The following is a 19,945-nucleotide window of genomic DNA, read 5'->3' on the forward strand; positions in this document are numbered from 1 at the left end:
CCAGAGGAAAAAGCATGTAATTCATTTAATGTAGACAGAATGTAAAAGCATATGCCTTCATGAAGTAAAAGAAATTATAGTCAATAAAAATGAGAAGTTGGTAGAAACAGGTGAGAAAATGTGTGAAATGGCCAATCTTTTCCCTTGTTGCAAGGAATCAGGTGATGGTTCTGTTAAAAGCCTTTAGGCAGCCTTTCCATTTCCTTCTAATCTATTTTTTATCATGGGGAAGAGAAGGAAGAGGGCAGAAGAGATGTTGATAGTATAAAATTATTTGTCTATCCATCTATCTATCTGTCCCCCCCAAAAATACATCTCCTTATTTCTAGAGATAAGATTCTGGGGGATATGTTAATCTTCTGTAATGCTTACATTTTTAAATGATAAACATTTATACTTTTTTTAAAACTCCAACTCATTATTATTATTTTAAGAAGATGAAGTCTTAAAACACTTTCAATTAAATTACACTGAGCCTGCATGCTTAAGAACATTATGTAAGAGACCAGGTCAACTGCCTTCCAGTGCCTTTGTAATTTTTGGTGTGAGATATATATTAAGCAAGCTACTTAAACTCTCCAAGTATTAGATTCCTTATCAGTAAAATGGAGATGATAGTAGTACCTACCTCATAAAGAGATTGTGAAGGTTAAATGAAATATTCCATATAATAGTACCAAGGTGCTTGGTGTATAATAAATGCTTAGTAACAAGTAGCTATTGATACTATGTTTCATATACTACATCCTTCTAGAAGATTCACAACATATTCTTAACTATTTTTTAACCAAAGATAAGAAATAATAGAGCTCTACTGTTGTCTAAGCATCTAAACTATTTTTAAATCTATTTGTATATGGAGGGAAAGAAAACTAAAATTCAAAATATAGATTGATTCACATTTTAAACCATTCTAATGATAAAACATAGGATGTAATCTAATCATACCTCTTTACTATCTATTACTTTCAATGCCTGTTGATGCTCTTGGTAAAGTGGATGTCTTCTGTCAGGATTAATCCTAAAATGTGGCTTCTTTTTAAATGGATCTTCAAATTCAATTGTTGGTGAACTGGTGTCCAATAGTTGTGAAATATTTGGTGCAAATATGAAAGGCTTAAAAACAGATCTAGAAGAAAAAGTCTTTTATTAAATTGTCATGTGGGGATATAAGAATATTCAACATTATTCTAAATCTTGGAAGGCTCCCTCTAGTTAGAAGTTTCTATTAATTTGTTGCATACTAACATGTTTCTGTCAGAGTAGTTACAGACATGCCTTTCTTCCCTGGTACACTGGAATCTCCTGTGGGGCAGGAAACCATGCTTTATTTAGCCTTGTATTCCATGAACCTAACAAAAGGCCTGGTATATAAATAGTGTCAAGTGAAATTATAGTTCATCATTTTCTGCTGCAAACGTCATAATTGGAGGGTAAGAACAATTCTCAATGTTATGGATTGAGGATTAAGATTTTGGATGAAAATCAGCAGCAGTATTAATAAGGGGTTCACAGGGTTCATTCCATTTTCTTGAGAATATCTTTAATAATATGAAAGACTATAACACTGAAAGAGTGAATATAAGATCACTTCTGAATGTAATGTGCATTAAGTTTTGTGAGAGATACTAATGACTTAAATCAAGACACTCTATACAAATCCTACTGAACTTGAACTATTGATATTTTTCACATACATGTATTTTTTAGACATGAATGTGTAAGCAACCATTTAAATCTAGCACATTACATCATTCACTCTTTTTATTAACTCTGATTAATCGTCTAATATAATACTGAAATCTGCATAAGAAAATCTATCTACCTTCCTTTCTTGACAATGTTAAATATACTTAGGAAAAGAGGATGTAGGGATGACTGCATATAAGAAACTATTAACATTTCTTCCAGCAAAAATAAGAATAGTTATGGCAATTATGCATATAAGGAAATGGCAGATTAAAACCTGAACAGAAAATGCATCCAAAAATTATTTTTGTATTTGTGTAACAAAAATTTAACCTGACACAATCAACAGACTAAAGACTCAACCCTACCTCCTGACCCCTTGCTGGTTTATAGTATTTTGTGACTTTACCTCTCGGGATCAGGAGTCCCAGTAAAGAAGTGAATGCAGGGAAGGCTGGAATCCTGAGGTAAAATGGAAACCATGCTCGCAGTGGTCAGGAAATCTCCCTCCATGTTAATGCCACTCGGTTTATCTCGGAGAATTTCTGCCATGGTTTCAAAAGTTATGTTTCCTAGGGAAATAATTTTTAAAGCCATCAAATATGCATAATTTGCAAATTAGTATCCTGCAAATATGAACTACTTTCTCTACTGGTAATATATAACATGAGATATTGGTCTAGGTATAAATTAAGAGACTGACTGTAAACAAACCTTGCATTATAACTGTTAGATTAGACTATTCCACTATTGCAAGAAAAGTATTTTTTAAATATGAAATATATACTCTCAAGACCATTATAGCATGTAAAAAATCTAAGTACTTTCTAAGTAGAAGGAATCAATAATGCAAAATTATATTCAAGCTCACTGACTTTACAAAAAATTTTAAGGTGAATTTAGTTAGCAATGAACGAATATCAATATTATGAGTTTATCCAATCTGGGAACCAACGATTAAGAGAATATTGTCCTTAGTTTCCAATACTATTATTCAAGATGTCATTTACAAAATAACAAATTATTTTTTCTGTAATAATTTTTGTGCCTGAAATTAATACTCTTATTTAAAAGTGTGAATTGTGGGAATGGAGACATGTGAAAGACGTTATTGGTTAATGGAATTTGTATATGCATAATTATGCAAGACTATAAAATTTTACGTGTCCATTGTTATGATAAAAACCAGATGGTATTGTATTCTACTTTCTGATTTAATAAGTAAAGTTTGATACTTAAGGAGATTTTTCTAAGAAAAATTTTTTTAAATCTTTTTTTTTTCTTTAGCCAACATAATGGTTACCATGGTTACCGAGAGCCTCAGAATTCTGTATTTGGAAAGCATTTCTATCAAAAAATTTTGAAAGCCTCTTGAGCCTTCACTACTCCTTGCTACTCATATCCATAGTCAAAGATGTAGAACTACATCATGATAAGATGAATAATCTCAACCCTACACAATTTGCTCCTCCAAAAGTAGCCAAAACTGCTCATATGTCATAATTATTTTCTCTAAAATTTATGACTCCCAATTCCTCCTGAATCAAATTAAAACTCCTTCAGAGGCAAACTTACTACTAAGTGTACCTCAAATGACCTTTTCCTCTCCATCTATCAGCACTCCTGATCATCTGTCTGTTTTGGTCCTAGCTCTGCCATTAGATTATAAAGTCTCTAAATACAAGAATGGGATTTTCCTGTTTACTTTTCATTAATTCAACAGATATTTATTTATTGAGTCCCTTTTAATGCCAGAAACTGTTCTAGGCAATGAAGAGAAAAATAAGCAGACAGACAGATACTGATAAAACACAGGCATAGATTTGTAGATTTGTGAATATAAAGAGGGAAGGTCCCCTGATTCAAATTTCAGCTGAGGTAAGCACAGTTAACAATTCAAAAAGAATCCTTCCTCAAGAGTTTCAGAACAGGTTTAAAAGCTTTTCTTTGAATAAACACAAGAAATTCTCATAACCAGAAAAAAAAATTGGTACCAGAAAATAGCCCCTTAAAGCAACATATTTAAAATGAGAACCAAAATTTCATGGTAAATAGTGGAGGCAAAAGATAAAATCTTTAAAATGAAACAAACATATTATAAAAATGCATTTATATAAGCATATAGTTGACAAAATTTAGGTTAAGTTTTTAATAATGTTCATAGAACAAAGAAAGAATCAAGTATATTTTTCTTTTTTTAAGATTCTATTTATTTATTTTTAGAAAGAGGGGAAAGGAAGGAGAAGAGAAGGAGAGAAACATCAATGTATGGTTGCCTCTTGTGTGCCCCCCACTGGGGACCTGGCCTGCAACCCAGGCATATGCCCTGACTGGGAACTGAACTGGCAACCCTTTGGTTCATAGGCCAGCACTCAATCCACTGAGCCATACAAGCCAAGGTTCAAGGATATTTTTCCAACAAAATGGTAAAGGATGGAACTTTACTTAACTATTATAGCATGATCATAAAGATAAATTTTGCAAAAATATTGGAGAACATCACATTTCTCAAGTTCCTGTCTTAATTCTTTAATTCTTTAATTCTTCAAATCATTTTATTTTGAAGCTCTCTGTCATGTTACTGTAATCAGTTTTTTCTTCAGTTCTTAGTAGGTATAACTCTCTGCCCATTTTTTGTCAATAGCTTTGTATTTGACTTAAGTGGTTATCCAAAATTACTTTCATGGACTTCTTTAAATCTTGCCTTTTACAAGACTTTCAGTTTGTATTTTATTTTGTGTTGTTGAATAATAACAAACAAAAATGCAGACAGTAAAGTAGAAGAAAAATAGTATTAAGTAGGGAAAGATGTTTGAACAAGGACTAATTTTATAAGTACACATCAGTGATCGTCTTTATGTTTAGAACTTTTTCTTCCCTAGGCAACCCTTGTGACTTTGGGGCATCAAACTGAAGACTCAGATAAAACAGACATCCCTTCTTCTATTCATCACAGCTTTCTACAATCTTTGCTTCATCAACCAGGTGGTATATGAATAAAATGAGGTGATTTTTTAGAAAGTACATTTTCCCATTTTTCTTATATGGCCTAATTTTATATGTTTGTATAAAGTTTATATTTCTCAAAATATATGAATAGTATAATTCTACTAGGACATTAACACAGGACTACGGACACATAATTACCTGCCTGAAAAACCCGAGAGAATTGACAATAAAACTATAAAAGCAACAGGATGTCAATAAAGTGTTCCATTAAGTAAATGAAAACACTCAACAGTTTTCTCAGAGATAAAAAAACAACCAATTTGCAAATTTAATAGAAAAATATCCCATTCACATTACCAGCAAAAGATATATATATATATTTCTCCAGAGAAAAACTTAAAAGTCAGTGTGGAAATCAGTAGCCTAAGATCCCACCTTAATAAACTAGAAAAAGAGCAAAATAAGACTAAAGCGAGTACAAAAAAGAAATAAGAAAGATAGAAGCATAAATCAATGAAACTGAAAGCAATAATAGAGAAAAATAATGAAACAAAAATCTGGTTCTTTGAAGAGATCAATAAAATTGACAAACCTCTAGATATACTAATAGAAAAACAGAGAAGACACAAATTACATTATCAACATCAGGAATAAAACAGGGGTATCAGGACAGACCTTGCTGATATTAAAAGCATAATAAGAAAATGCTACAAACAACTCTATACATACACATACACTGACAACTTAGAAGAAAGCCACCAATTCTTTGAAAAGCACACATTACCAAAACTCATTCAATAGGAAACAAAGAAGTACGTTACAAAGTAAAGAACAGAACAAAACCCCAGAAAAAGAACTAAACAAACCAGCAATAACCAACCTATCAGATGCAGAGTTCAGAATACTAGTGATCAGGATGCTCAAAGAATTCACTGAGTATAGCAACAACATAAAGGAAGAAATGAAGGTTACACTAAGTGAAATAAAGAAAAATCTACAGGGAACCAACAGTGAAGGGAAGGAAGCTGGAATTCAAATCAACAATTAGGAATATAAGGAAGAAATAAGCATTCAACCAGAAAAGCAAGAAGAAACAAGAATTTAAAAAACCAAAAACCAAAAAACAAGGATAATATAAAGAACCTCTGGCACATCTCCAAATGTATCAACATCTGAATCATAGGGATACCAGAAGGAGAAGAGGAAAAGCAAGAAATTAAAAACATATTTGAAAAAATAATGAAGGAAAACATCCCCAATCTGGTGAAGGAAACAGACATACAAGTCCAGGAAGCACAGAGAGTCCCAATCAAGTTGGACCCAAAGAGGACCACACTAAGACACTTCAACTTAAAATGTCAAAGATTAAAGATCAAGATAAAGAATCTTAAATGCAGCAAGAGAAAAGCAGAGAGTTACCTACAAAGGAGTTCCCATAAGACTATCAGCTGGTTTCTCAAAAGAAATTTTGCAGGCAAGAAGGGACTGGCAAGAAGTATTCAAAGTAAGGAAAAGCAAAGATCTATAACCTAGATTACTCTACCTAGCAAAACTATCATTTAGAATGGAAAGGCAGATAAAGTGCTTTCCAGACAATGTAAAGCTAAAGGAAGTACATCATCACCAAGCCATTATTACATGAAATGTTAAAGGGACTTATTTAAGAAAAAGAAGTTAAAAACTATGAACATTAAAATGGCAATAAACTCACAACTATCAACAAGTGAATCTAAAAAAAACAAACTAAGCAAATAACCAGAACAGGAACAGAATCATAAATGTGGAGATCATTTGGAGGGTTATCATTTGAAGTGGAGAATGGAGGAAATGGTGCAGGGATTAAGAAGCATAATTTGTAGGTACAAAATAGACAAGGGGAGGTTGAGAACAGTATAGGAAATGGAAAAGCCAGGGAACTTACATGCATGACCCCTGGACATAAACTAGGGCGGGGGCAGACTGCTGGAGGGAAGGGAGGTACAGGGCAGAGGGAGGGAAGGGGGAAGAATTGGGACAACTGAAATAGCATAATCAATAAAATATATTTAAAAATGAAAATAAAAAGAAATAAAATTCCCAGGAAAGAAATCTGCAGGCCTAGATGGTTTTACTGCAGAGATCCACCAAACGTTTAAGGAATAAGAACCAGTTCACAAATCTCTCCCAGAAAGTAAAAAAAGAGGGGATAGTTCTTGACTCATTTTATGAACCAAATATTACCCTGACAACAAAACCAAACAAAAGGCAATACAAACAAAAGTATACAATAGACCTATATCTGTTTATATGAATATAGATATAACCCCCCCAAAAAACATTATTAATAGGACCCAGCAATATATAAAAAACTATATACCAGACCAAGCTGGATTTATTCCAGGATTGCAAGGTTAGTTCAATATTAAAGATCAATATAACCTCACACATTAATAGACTTGAGAAAAATATCATATTAATTGACAACAACAAAGCACTGGACAAACTTCAACATTTACCAATGATAAAAACTCTCAGCAAACAAGGAATAAAGGGAAACTTCTTCAACTAAATAAAGTTGATAACATGCATCTACAAAAAGCTACAGCTAACACTATACTCAATAGTAAAAGACTAAATGCTTTCCCCCTAAGACTCAGAACATGGCAAGGATACCTGGTCTCACCATTCTTAGTATATTACTAGAAGTCTTAGCTAGCACAATGAGGCAAGAAAAAAACCCACACAGACTGAAAGGAAGAACTAAAACTGTCTCTATTTTCAGATGACATGATTGTCTACTTAGAAAATCCCAAGGAATCTGTAAAACAAACAAACAAACAAACAAACCACTTCTAGAAGTAAGTAAGTTTAGCAAGGTCACAGAATACAAGATCTACATACAAAAAAAATTAAAACAATTTGAAATTTTGAAAAAAAAATCCTCATTAGGAACAATTTATTTAAGGTCTGTAGCAGAGAAACAGAGATGTTATTAGAGACATTGAAATGCAGACAAACTTAATGAGCAAAGATGTTCACTGCAACATGACTTACAGTGGCAAAAATTAGAAGCAACTAAATGGCAAACAATATCATTTGTTACTTGCCTGTATCCTCCCCTATACTAGTCTCTATGTTCCAAGAGGCCACAGACCATAATATGTCTGCTGCTATGTGGTCCCATGCCTAGCACAGGGTAAGTTTTCACAAAAAGATTTATTTAGTGAAAAATAAAAGTCAATATAGAAAACATAAATAAATAAAACTATAAAAGTCTACTTAAGAGCACAAAGGAAATTTTCAATAAATGAACAACCATATCTTGTTCTTGAATAGGAAGGCAGTATCACTAGATGTGAATTCTCCTCTAAAAATAATCTACAGTTTTAATTCAATTCCAATCAAATTTCAAAAAGATTTGGGGGTGCGGGGGAAGAGTTGAAAAAACTTATGGTAAAATTCATCTGGAAAAATGAACATTCAAGGATTGCCAGGAAAAGTCTGAAAACAAAACAAAACAAAACAAAAACAGTAATAGGAGGTATTTGTTTCACCATATTTTTAAAAAGCAGGCCCTGGCTGGTGTGGCTCAGTGGATTGAGTGCTGGCCTGCAAACCAAAGGGTTGCAGGTTTGATTCCCGGTCAGGGCACAAGCCTGGGTTGCAGGCCAGGTCCCCAGTAGGGGGGACGTGAGAGGCAACTGCAGACTGTTGTTCCTCTCCTTGTCTTTCGCCCTGCTTTCCCCTCTCTCTAAAAATAAATAAATAAAATCTTTAAAAAAATGAAGTAAAAATTTTAAAAAAACAGTATTGTACATTCACTCATATTGTTCTTTGGCTCAGCAAACATTGAGGACTTACTATGTGCACATATACTGTTCTAAACAAAACTGGACAAGACATTGTAATCTAACTTATACTTGGGTGTACTTAGGTATTTATATTTGATAAAGTTGGTTGGCATTTCAAATCAGTAGAGAAAAGATAATTCACTTAGTAAGTGGTGCTGAGATCACTGGCAAATCGTTTGAGGGGTGGGGAAAAAAGCTGGAGTCCTAATTCATACTTCAATTATTTTAAAATAATTCCAGATGAACCAATATTTTAACTTACAAAATAAAACTGTAAATATGAGATGCTGATACACTTCTGGTACAGTAAAAATGACCTTTCTAAAAGCACAATATCAGTGCTAGCAACCATATAAGAAAAAATTCCACATGGAACAAGGTCAACCATTTTATTATTAGTTTCCATTCATTCCAACTATACTCATACTTTGTCCCTCTTTCTCCTTTTTCCCCTTGAATTTTTTAAGTGTTTATTATTTTACTTCTATGCTTTAGCTTATCATTTATACATTCATTTATTGTTTTATTCATTTCTCTGAACTTATTACAGTCTGCCTTAAATCAGTTCTTCACCATTCATCAGTTAACACCAAGATCTTAACAATACTTTAATTATGGTCACCTATCTTTTGTGCTATGCTCACACATTTAACTCTACTGTATTCATCTGGGTCTTCTGGAAAGCAGATACCACCACACAGTATTAAATAACAAAGATTTTACTAGTGCCTGTGCGAGAAACTGTGATACAAGTCTGAGCCTGGGTTTAGCAGAGAGGGAATGAAGGTCAGGTGGAAACATCCTAGACTGCCATCCCATCTAAGGAAAGCTTGGGAAGCTTATCAGGGATCTTGACTCCAAGTCAGCCACCAGAGGAGCCTCATGCATTCCAGTAATGGGCCTGCCTTGGTCTCCCTGATATTTTGTCACCAGCCAGGAGCAGGCTGTAGGAAGCATAATCTCAGTACTACATATAATCCATGCACAACAGATTTTGAATACTGTAGCTGTGACCATTGGTCAGATAATATTATTTTAAACAGTCAATACCCACGTGTTTACTGTTTCGGTTGCTCTTCATGCACTCTTGCTTACCTTGCTCCTTTTTGAGATCATTTTTCCTGCCTGACGAATGACCCTTAGTATTTTAGCACCAATTAGCTAGTGATGAATTCTCTCAGTTGTATTTCAAATTCATTTTTTGGAGGATATTTTCCCTGGGTATAAAATTTTAAATTGATAGTTATTTTCTCTCCATCACTTTAAAAGTGTCATTTAACTGTCTCCTGGATTTGCTTACCTCCTGTTGAAAACTTAGCTGTCAGTCATATTTGCTTCATTGGAGATACATTTTTTCCTCTGCTGTTTTGAAGATTTTCTGTTTTTCCCCCTTTAGCAATCTTACTATGATGTACCAGGTATGGTTTCTTTTTATTCATCTTTCTTGGGATTTGTAGAACTTCTTGAAGCTGTGGCTTAATGACGTTTTTTAGTTTGGGGAAATTCTTGGCCACTATCTCTTCAAATATTGCTTTTGCCCCTCCATATTCTCTCTCTCCTGCTGGGACTTCAACTACATAGGTGTGAAACCTTTTCACGGAGTTCCCATATGCCTCTTACACCCTTGTCGACACTCTCTGAACTTTTATGTATCTGTTTTAACCAGGATCTTTTCTACTGATCTTCCAGTTCACTCTTTTTTTTTCTTCTGCTATGTCTAATCTATTATTAAATCAATCTGTTGCGTTCTTAATTCCACTTATTATAATTTTACAGTTCCATTATTTCTATTTGGTTCTCTTTTATAGATTACAGTTGAAATTCTCCATATTTTCATGTAATTTTCTTGAACATACAAAACATACCCATTTGAAACTCTGTGTTCAATACAGTTAATGTGTGAATAACCCATGAGTCAGTTTCTACTGTATGTTTTTTCTTGATTTTCAGTCATTTGGGACTATTTCTTGGCATGTCTCATAATTTGTTATTGGTTGCTGGACACTGTATAGGAAAACTGTAGAGACTCTGTGTGATATTTTCCTCCAGAACAGATGCAACTGTCTTCTGGCAAGCAGACAGAATATAGGCATATTACCTATTGATCAAGTTAAGACTGATCTGTTCCCTGTTTGTTCTTATTTCTAAGATGTATCCTTTCTGGGGTCTAAAAGCCTGGGTATTTCCCAGGCCTCTTCTTGGTAGGTAATCAAATTCAATTTTTGTTCCTAAAGCATTGTGAGACTGCCAAAATCCCTACTTAGTTTTATAGGCTCTTACTAACGGCTTTCTGCTTGGTTTCTCAGTATCTCATCCTATAATGTGCTATTTAGAAGTCAACAATTGCTTTAGGAGAAATTGTGGCTAGAAAGTCAGGCTCTATTCAACCTATAGACAGTCTTTTCTTAATCTCCTGGATCTAGGTCTCTCATGTCCTATTTTGGGCATTCATTCATGCCTTCAAACAGTAGGTTTATTCCTCCACGTTTTATAGTTATTCTTGGGGAAAGGTTAGATTAATACTAGCAACTCCTTCAAAACCAGAAGCAGAAGTCCAGCTCTATGCTTTTAACCACTCTACTATGATGCCCCCCATTTATTAAATACGCCAGTCTCTTGTTACCCTCGAGTAATATCAATATCTTAATACAGGCTTACCTCGATTTATTGCACCTCGCAAATGTTTTGTTTTTTACCAACTGAAGATTTGTGGCAACCACCCGAAAAAAGACTATGCCTCTCTGAAGGCTCAAGTGATACTTAGCATTTTTTAGCAATAAACTATTTTTAATTAAGGTATATACATTGATTTTTAGACATAATGCTATTGCACACTTAACAGACTACAGTATAATGTAAACGTAACTTTTATATGCACTGGGAAACCAAAAACTGGTGTGAATCACTTTATTACGATATTCACTTTCTTTAGTGTGAATATCAAACCTGTGATACACCCGAGGTATGCCTGTAACAGTGATCAACACAGTAGATCCATAGTGTAATAAGTAGTTTTTTTAAAAAAATATATAGTCTTGTGATCAGATATTTTCAGATACTCTATATGGAAATGTTTAATTACTGCCTTAAAATTAAATCTAAAGAAACAATTGTCATTTAACATAGTCGGTTGACCACAGGTATTTGTTTCCTCTCTCCCCAAAACCCTATTACAATAACAGTAAAGGAATAAAAAAGTAAAATAATTCACAAAGACAAAAAATGTGAAAAGCAACACTTTCCCCTATTCCCATGATATGTGGGAAAAATTAAAAGAAAGAGGCTAAAGCAAGTCTGTACCCAAACTGTGAATTTTTGACATTTCAAATTAAAATAAAATTGACTTGCATATAAAATAATCTATTGTTCTACCCATAGTTAATCATGCAAGCTATCAAGTGTTTTATGTTAACAGCAAATTTTTGTTTCCTCCATAGTATAGCTATGACTTCAAATTCAAGAAAAGCAATTTATAACACTCGCTACAGGAGTAATATCTCTCTGTTAAATTTGAAAAAGGATACAGAAGGGGAAAAAAGTACAACTGAAAACAAGCCTTAATATTAAAACTAAACATTAAAGGAAAAGCCTACCATCCATACCTGTCACCATCCACACCCATCAGACACAGAGCTTCTGCACCCAGTGAGATTTTAAAATGATTCAAATCTAAATTCCTATAAATGGCAAGTTTAAATGAAAACAGTGTCAGAACCATAACACTGCAATAATATAGGTATTATGAAAATGTTTTCTGTATTCAGAACCTACAATTCTCAAAATGAAAGGAGGATTTATATGATCACTTGAGTAGGATAGCTGTAAGTAATCCACTACCAAGCATTGAATAAGTACTGAGACTGCAGTGGCAGGGTTTACTAAAATTAATGTAAAACACAGGGTGCAATTTCATTGCAATTTAAACTAGTTATTTAAAATACACGAGTGAATATAGATACAATTTGGATATACACTGCAGCACAGTTAATAGCTATCAGACAGGGATAGTTGGAAAGAAGAGCTAAGCTCTTCCAACTAGAAAAATCATAGAAAAAATTAACCATAATGTACTAGTAGACAATTTTCTATAAAAGTGCTGAAAAGACATTTATTCTTTTGGCAAAGAACAAAAACTGGATGAACTGTACTTTAAACTTGGGGGAAAAAATAAGTTTCCTGTCAGATACATCTATTACTATAATCATATGCACATTTCAAATATATTATTCAATTACTTTGTAGTTAAATAAAATAGAATTAATTAATATGATGCAGTGCCTAATTAATTTGTAATCATTTCTATTTTTCTTCCTTTTGTTTAATTACCATAAACCTTAGGACTCTTGGCATTTTCCTCTCCACTTTAATTATGTATTGTTTTCACTTTTTAAGAAGGCCTGCTAATTTTATGTCCTGAGGGCTTAAGTTTATTGCCAAAAAATAGTGCACAACAGTAATCTTTGTTAAACTGAGCAAATTATAATTTAAAGCAATCCTTTTAAATTTTAATCAAAGACACTTATTAAGTACGCACAACACACTAGTGCAAGACTAGGTGCTGAGAGAAATACAAAGACAAGAGAGTCCACCTTTTTTTTTCAATTTCATAGAGGAGGTAAATGAAGAGCACAATTTCCTAATTTGTAAAATGAAGATAACACCTACTTCACACAGTTGTTTGAAGATGAAATGTAATCACTTAACACAGTATCTAGCCCTTGACGTGCTTTTAATAAATGGAAGTAGGTGTTGCTGCCACTGCTACTCCTGTCTCTACTTTTCTAATAATTAGTCTAAAACTAAAATCCTTAGAATAACATATGTTAGCATTTTCTATATATCTATCCACACAAGAATGGACAGTTCAAATAACCTATTTATAAAATGATAAACTACGGTAACATTAAGAAACTTTATAGAGCCCTGGCTGATGTAGCTCAGTGCATTGAGCACAGGCCTGCAAACTAAAGGGTCGCCAGTTCAATTCCCAGTCAGGGCACATGCCTGGACTACAGGCCAGGTCCCCAGTTGAGGGGTGCACGAGAGGCAACCACACACTGATGTTTCTCTCCCTTTCTTTCTCCCTCCCTTCCTCTCTCTCTAAGAATAAATAAAATCTTTAAAAAAACTTTATAGCAAATTTTTCAAATGATAAGACATACTTCTGGAAATCAAAATATAAATAAGATACTAAATATATCAAAAACAATGATGTTAGGGCATTCTAAAAACACTGTCACAAACTTTTTTTTCTCTAGTACTTAAAAACTAACATATCATAATTTGTTTAATGAATTCCTGGGAAGCAAGTATCACAATCATTGACTGATCTGAGTAGTTGCTTCTGACTGATTTAAAGAATTATTTTATACTTCACATGAAGGAGGATATATCATATTTTCTTATTAGTGGACTGACCATTTTAGCAGTTACATGCAAATTAATAATCTTCTTAAATAAAAGTTATTTTTCTGGTATTATTTGGAAACAAAGGGACAAAGATACATTAGAAATTATTTTTTAAGAGTTAGTAGTAACTGAATATAAAAATGGGAAAAGAGCACAATTCAAACTTGTGTTGTTCAGGGTCAGCTGTAGATTTATTTCCAAGTGTTTGTGTGATACGTTAAGTCAACAATGAAAAGATGGTGAATCCATTGTTCACTACTTGTTCACTAGCCCTGGCTGGTGTGGCACAGTGGATTGAGCATCAGCCGGAGAACCAGGGGATCATAGGTTCGATTCCCAGATTAGGACACATGCCTGGGTTGTAGGTCAGCTCCCCAGTAGGGGGCGTGCGAAAGGCAACTACACATTGATGTTTTTCTTCCTCTTTCTTTCCCTTCCCCTCTCTAAAAAATAAAATCTTTTTTTAAAAAAGTAGGTTAAATTGTAAAAGAGAGAGGCAGAGAAATGTAAATTTTGCATAACTGCCAGACATATTTTTTAAGATCTTAAGAGGAGAAATTTAGTAATATTTACCCCAATATTTACCATTTCTGTAGTTCTTTCACTCCTGGAGTTTCATGTTTTCCTGTGGTAGCACATCCCTTCTATCTACAACACTTCTCCAGCATTTCCTTTAGCACAGAGCTACTGGCAACAAAGTAGCCGCCTAATTTTCCTACATATCAGGATATTTTTCTTTCCCCTTCATTCCTGAAGAATATTTTGGCTGGATATAGAATACTGGGTTGATAGATCTTTTCTTTCAGAACTCCAGCATTGGAGCTCCAGCATTCAGGTGGCAGCTTGATGGCACCAGTGGCATACTGGGAGAGGCTGAAGTGCCTGGCATCCAGGTGAACAGAGGCCATTGACCCTTTTCTGACCCCTGCCTCTGCAAAGCTATGGAGCTGGCAGGCTGGTGCCATATCTGAGATACCATCAACCTGGCTACAACAGTTTGACCCGCCTTGGAAATTCCCTGAGACTTTACCCCACCCTACTTAAAGACCCACCCAAGTTGCATTTCCATATGAATGGCTGGTCTTGGCTCATACTTCACAACTTCCTAAATTAGGCAAGCAACAACTGGACTCAATGAGCCCCAGATCTGGCACTAGCAGCCAACCTAGATGCACAGCTTGGTTTTACCTGGGAAACTCCAAGCCCAGCACAAGTAGCAGCCATCTCAGATTGCTTTATAGCTCAGGCAGGGTGGCCCTGGGCAAAACACAGGTGGGGGCTGTCCTTGGTCTGTACTACCCAGGAAACCCCAGGGTCAATGCACCCAATGGGCAGCTACAGACCACATTAGAGCACCAACACCTTGCCCCTGCACAGTGGATCCTCCACAGAGGGTACAGGTTGGTAGTTGGTGGTCACAGCCAATCCTTGCAGTTGACTGGCCTGAACAGAAACCAAGGCTCAACTACAAGAGGAGGGTGTACCTAGTCCACATGAAGGGCACACCTCAAGTACCCTGCTTGGGTGACAGGGGAGGCTATTCCTCTGGACTCTCCAGTATGCCTACTACATTAGGCCACACAACCAACGCATAGAGTCAAAGCAGCTCTATATAATACATAGAAACAAACACAGAGAGGCTGCCAAAATGAGGAGACAAAGAAACATGACCTAAATAGAAGAACAGATCAAAACACCAAGAAAAGAGCTAAATAAAATGGAGATAAGCAATCTATCAGATGCAGAGCTCAAAACACTGGTTATTAGAATGCTCAAGGAACTTAGTGAGGACCTCAGCAGCATAAAAAAGATCCATGCTAATTGAAATAAAGAACAATTTACAGAGAAACAACAATAGAGTGGATAAAGCCAGGAATTGTATCAATGATATGGAACATAAGGAAGAAAAAAACCAACCAATCAGGACAACAAGGAAAAAGAATCCAAAAAAATGAGGACAGTACAAGTAGCCTCTGGGACAACTTCAAGAAGTCCAACATTAGTACTATAAGTGTGCCAAAAGGAGAAGAGAAAGAGCTAGAAATTGGAAATCTATTTTAAAAAATAGTGAAATAAAACTTCCCTAATTTGGGGATAGAAATACACATGCAAGTCCAGGAAGCAAAGAGAGTCCCAAACAAGATGGCTACAAAGAGGCCTAATCCAAGACACATCATAATTAAAATGTCAAAGGTTAAAGATAAAGAGAGAATCTTAAAAGCAGAAACAGAAAGAAGTTAGTTACCTACAGAGGAGTTCCCATAATACTATCAGCTGATTTCTCAAAATAAACTGCGCAGGCCAGAAGGTATTGGCAAGAAATATTCAAAGTCATGAAAAGCAAGGACCTATAGCCAAGATTACTCTGCCCAGCAAAGATATCATTTAAAATGGAAGGGCAGGTAAAGACCTTCCCAGACAAGAAAAAACTAAAGGAGTTCATCATCAACAAACCATTATTCTATGAACTATTTAAGGGATTTATTTAAGAAAAAGAAGATCAAAGCTATGAACAATAAAATGGCAACTCATACATATCTATCAACAATTTAATCTAAAAAATGAACTAAGCAAACAAGAACGCAGAAAGAATCATGGATATGGAGAACATTTTGATGGTTGCCAGATGGGAGGAGGGTGTAGAGGAATGGATCAGGAGGTTTTAAGAGGGCTAAGAAATACAAATAGGTAGTTACAGAATCACCATGGGGATATAAAGTACAGTACATGAAATGGAGTAGCCAAAGAACTTATACGCATGACTCATAAACATGAACAATGGTGGGAGGATTATCTGAGGGAGTGGAGGGTGCTGAGTGGAGGAGGGCAGAGGGGTAAAAATCATGACAACTATAATAGCATAATTAATAAAATATAATTTTTAAAAAGGACTCAAAAATAAAAGAGTATATACAATATTGACCTATTTTTATTTTTTAAAATAAGCCATGTATGTGTTTACAAAAAATATGACTATAAAGAACTGCTAACAATGACATATTTTACTTTTGCAATTAAAAAAATTTAATATTAAGTGAGTCTGAGTGCTCATTATGAGTGAATTTTTTTCTTTTGGTCACCTGCATTTTCTAAATACTTTTAACAGTTGTTACTTTTGTTTCAATGATTACATTTTTATTTTTAGAATTTCTATATATTTTAGAATTTTTAAGTTCCCAATGGTTTTCTTCATAATCTACCTTTGCTTTATAGATTTTATCCCTTTCTTTATATCTTTGACCGTTTTTATTTTATCTTTAACTTTTTATTACAGAAAGTTTCAAATAGGTAAAAATCTAGAAAAATTATACAATGAATCCTCATCTACTCATCACTGCATCAACAGTTGTCAAATAACCCTCCCACCAAGGTATTTTGAAGGAAATCCCAGTCATATCATATCATCCATAATAGTTCAGCATGTATCTATAAAAAGAAACTTTAGAAACATAACCAAATACAATGATCACACCTGAATTTTTTAATAATAATTCCTTAATATTATCAGATAGCTTTGAAAATTTTAACCATACTGTTTTAAACTTCTTGTTAGCTCTAATTGTCCTTGTTTGTGAATGTCCTACATTTGTTGGATCTGTGAATTGTTTTTCTCTTAGTACTGACTTTGCTCATGTGTTTATAATATTTTTCTTTGTAAACATCTTCAAAGGGAATTTTCCTCTGGTAGAATCCTGGTAGGCCATAGGTAATAGAGGCCCCCATATAGGTGGTTACTATAAAACATACATCCTCCTTACCTAAATCTAAAATATTTAAGAAGACACAAAATAGCAAGAGTCTAGAGTCTGTTGTTCTATATAGGAAAAATAATAATAATGTATTATTAGTCATATTTAAAAGCTCAATTTCCCAATATTACTGAAACACCTTTAAAACCTATATAACAATATAAAAAGAATTTCTGTATAATAGAAAGAATGTAAAACACTTACTACCTGTTTATTTAACTCTACTGGGCTTTATAGTAATTGTGCTCATGTGCAGTTCATAATAACAATGTATATTATTGGATAAGAACTATATTTCTCTTCTATACTGCAAAAGCACTTACTATAATGTAAATAGGACTTCTGCTTCCAACCATGAAGGAACAACAGGGTCCAGAATTACCCTCCTACTCTAGAAAAATAAAACCAGAAAACTAGGCAAAATATAGAAAACTGGTTTTGGATACTGGACAACAGGTGGCGTAAGACTGTGATTCCTGAAAGACAGGAACCAAACAAAGCAAGCTCTACCATCATATTGAATCCAGTTTGGTGTTGTTGGAGGCAATTTCCAGAGCACAGTATAGGGAGGAGGAAAGCAGACTAGCCAAGTATCACTCTAAGCTGAGGAAACAAAGATTGAAGTTCAGGGAGACACTATTGGCTAGAATTTGCAGAGCAAAGCACTGGAGAAGAAGGAGCTACCCTCCAAAAAGTTCTAAAAATCTGTATAATAAGCCTCTCTGCCTGAATACCAATTTGCATATATACACATACACAGTAAAACTTCACAAAGTCAAAAAGCAAGTTTTAAGGAAAGAGCAATTACCAGGAACTATGAATAAAAAAGTTCATAAATCGAACACAGGGCTGGGAATCTATTGAGTTCCCATCAGCTGGAGTGGAGTACAGACATCTTGTTTAATACACAGGGCATTCAATGGAAATTCCAGAAGGATGACATTCCTAAGTAGTGGGAATAAACCAGTCCTAAAGTAAAGGTGACTCTAGAGCGACCCTGTAAAGCTTAAAAACAAGCCTAAGAGAGATGAAACTGTTTTATAAGTAACTTAACTAAATGATAAAACACAGTCCAACACTGTTTAAAGGGATAAAACAAAATCCAGCATTCAACAAATAAAATCTACAATGCCAACCATCTGCTCAAAAATTAGATACATGAGGAGACAGACTGGGTTGGGGTGAGCAAGTGGGGAAAGATGGAACAACTGTAACTGAACAACAAGAAAGAAAGAAAGAAAAAAATTAGATACGTGAGCAAGCAGGAAAATGTGACCCAAAACAGAAGAAAATTAAAACAACAGAAACAGACCCAGAAATTACAGAGATAATGGAGTCTGCAAACCAAGATGCTAAAACAGCTATTTTAAATATGCTGAAGATGTTCAAGGACTTAAAGAAAAACATGAAGATAATAAATAAAATAATGGGAGGTATATAAAAAGAACCAAAGAAACATGTAGAAATGAAAACTACAATAACTGAAATGAAAATGTCACTAGGTGAGATTAACGGCAGGTTAGATAATATAGAAAAAATACCAGTTAACTTTAGGACACAACAGTAGAAATTATCCATAGTAAATGTAGAAACTACAAGCTCTCATCTGAATGTCCATGAAACTTAAATGTTTTCAATGGTAGTTACATACAGATTCATTATATATAGCATGCTTACTATTTGGATAGAAAGTTTTGAGTAAAAAATCTACCTATTTATTGTATCAAATATCATCATAGTGGTTGTAGAGATACAGGTATGCTGGGAACCTGTGTGGTTTACTGGTTCCAAACCAATGTTTGTTTCTCAGAAGAGCACAGATGGCCTTAGCTGTGCCTACAAAATATGTGTAGCTCGGAGGTCAGTTGCTCACAGGTGACTTCTGGACCCAAAGCCTGAGACAGCAGACAACCCAATTCCAACCTGGAACCCTACGCAGGGAGCAGAGTAGCATTTTTCACACTGTAATCTTGGAAAGGAGTACAGTTCCTGCTCCCCAAATGGGTCTTTCACCTATATTCTCATAAATGTTAAAATTAGCCTCTAGCCCTGGCTGGCATAGCTCAGTGGATTGAGCACAGGCTGCGAACCAAAGTGTCACAGGTTCGATTCCCAGCCAGGGTACATGCCTGGGTTGTAGGCCATAACCCCCAGCAACCGCACATTGATGTTTCTCTCTCTATCTCCCTCCCTTCCCTCTCTAAAAATAAATAAATAAAATCTTAAAAAAAAATTAGCCTCTAAAGCTTACATCTGGTCCCGAATCACTTTCTCTCCACCCCCACACCCTTTGACACAGAGAGAAAGAGGACTGTGTGG

The 19,945-nt window shown here is 34.6% G+C and overlaps 1 protein-coding gene across 5 annotated transcripts in view; it reads right to left on the reverse strand.

Annotated features, from left to right (window-relative positions):
• Positions 1-19,945, reverse strand: part of SCRN3 (secernin 3) — a 32,382-nt gene that overhangs the window by 4,360 nt on the left and 8,077 nt on the right. For all 5 annotated transcript variants that reach the window (XM_028509924.2, XM_036023278.1, XM_036023276.1 and 2 more), the window contains 2 exons: positions 2,099-2,261; positions 949-1,129 (listed from right to left, as the gene is read on the reverse strand). In XM_028509924.2, coding sequence (XP_028365725.1) covers positions 949-1,129; positions 2,099-2,261 — 344 coding nt within the window. The remainder of the gene's footprint in view (positions 1-948; positions 1,130-2,098; positions 2,262-19,945) is intronic.

Source organism: Phyllostomus discolor, chromosome 4, assembly GCF_004126475.2.
Source record: "Phyllostomus discolor isolate MPI-MPIP mPhyDis1 chromosome 4, mPhyDis1.pri.v3, whole genome shotgun sequence".
Lineage (NCBI taxonomy): Eukaryota > Metazoa > Chordata > Mammalia > Chiroptera > Phyllostomidae > Phyllostomus > Phyllostomus discolor.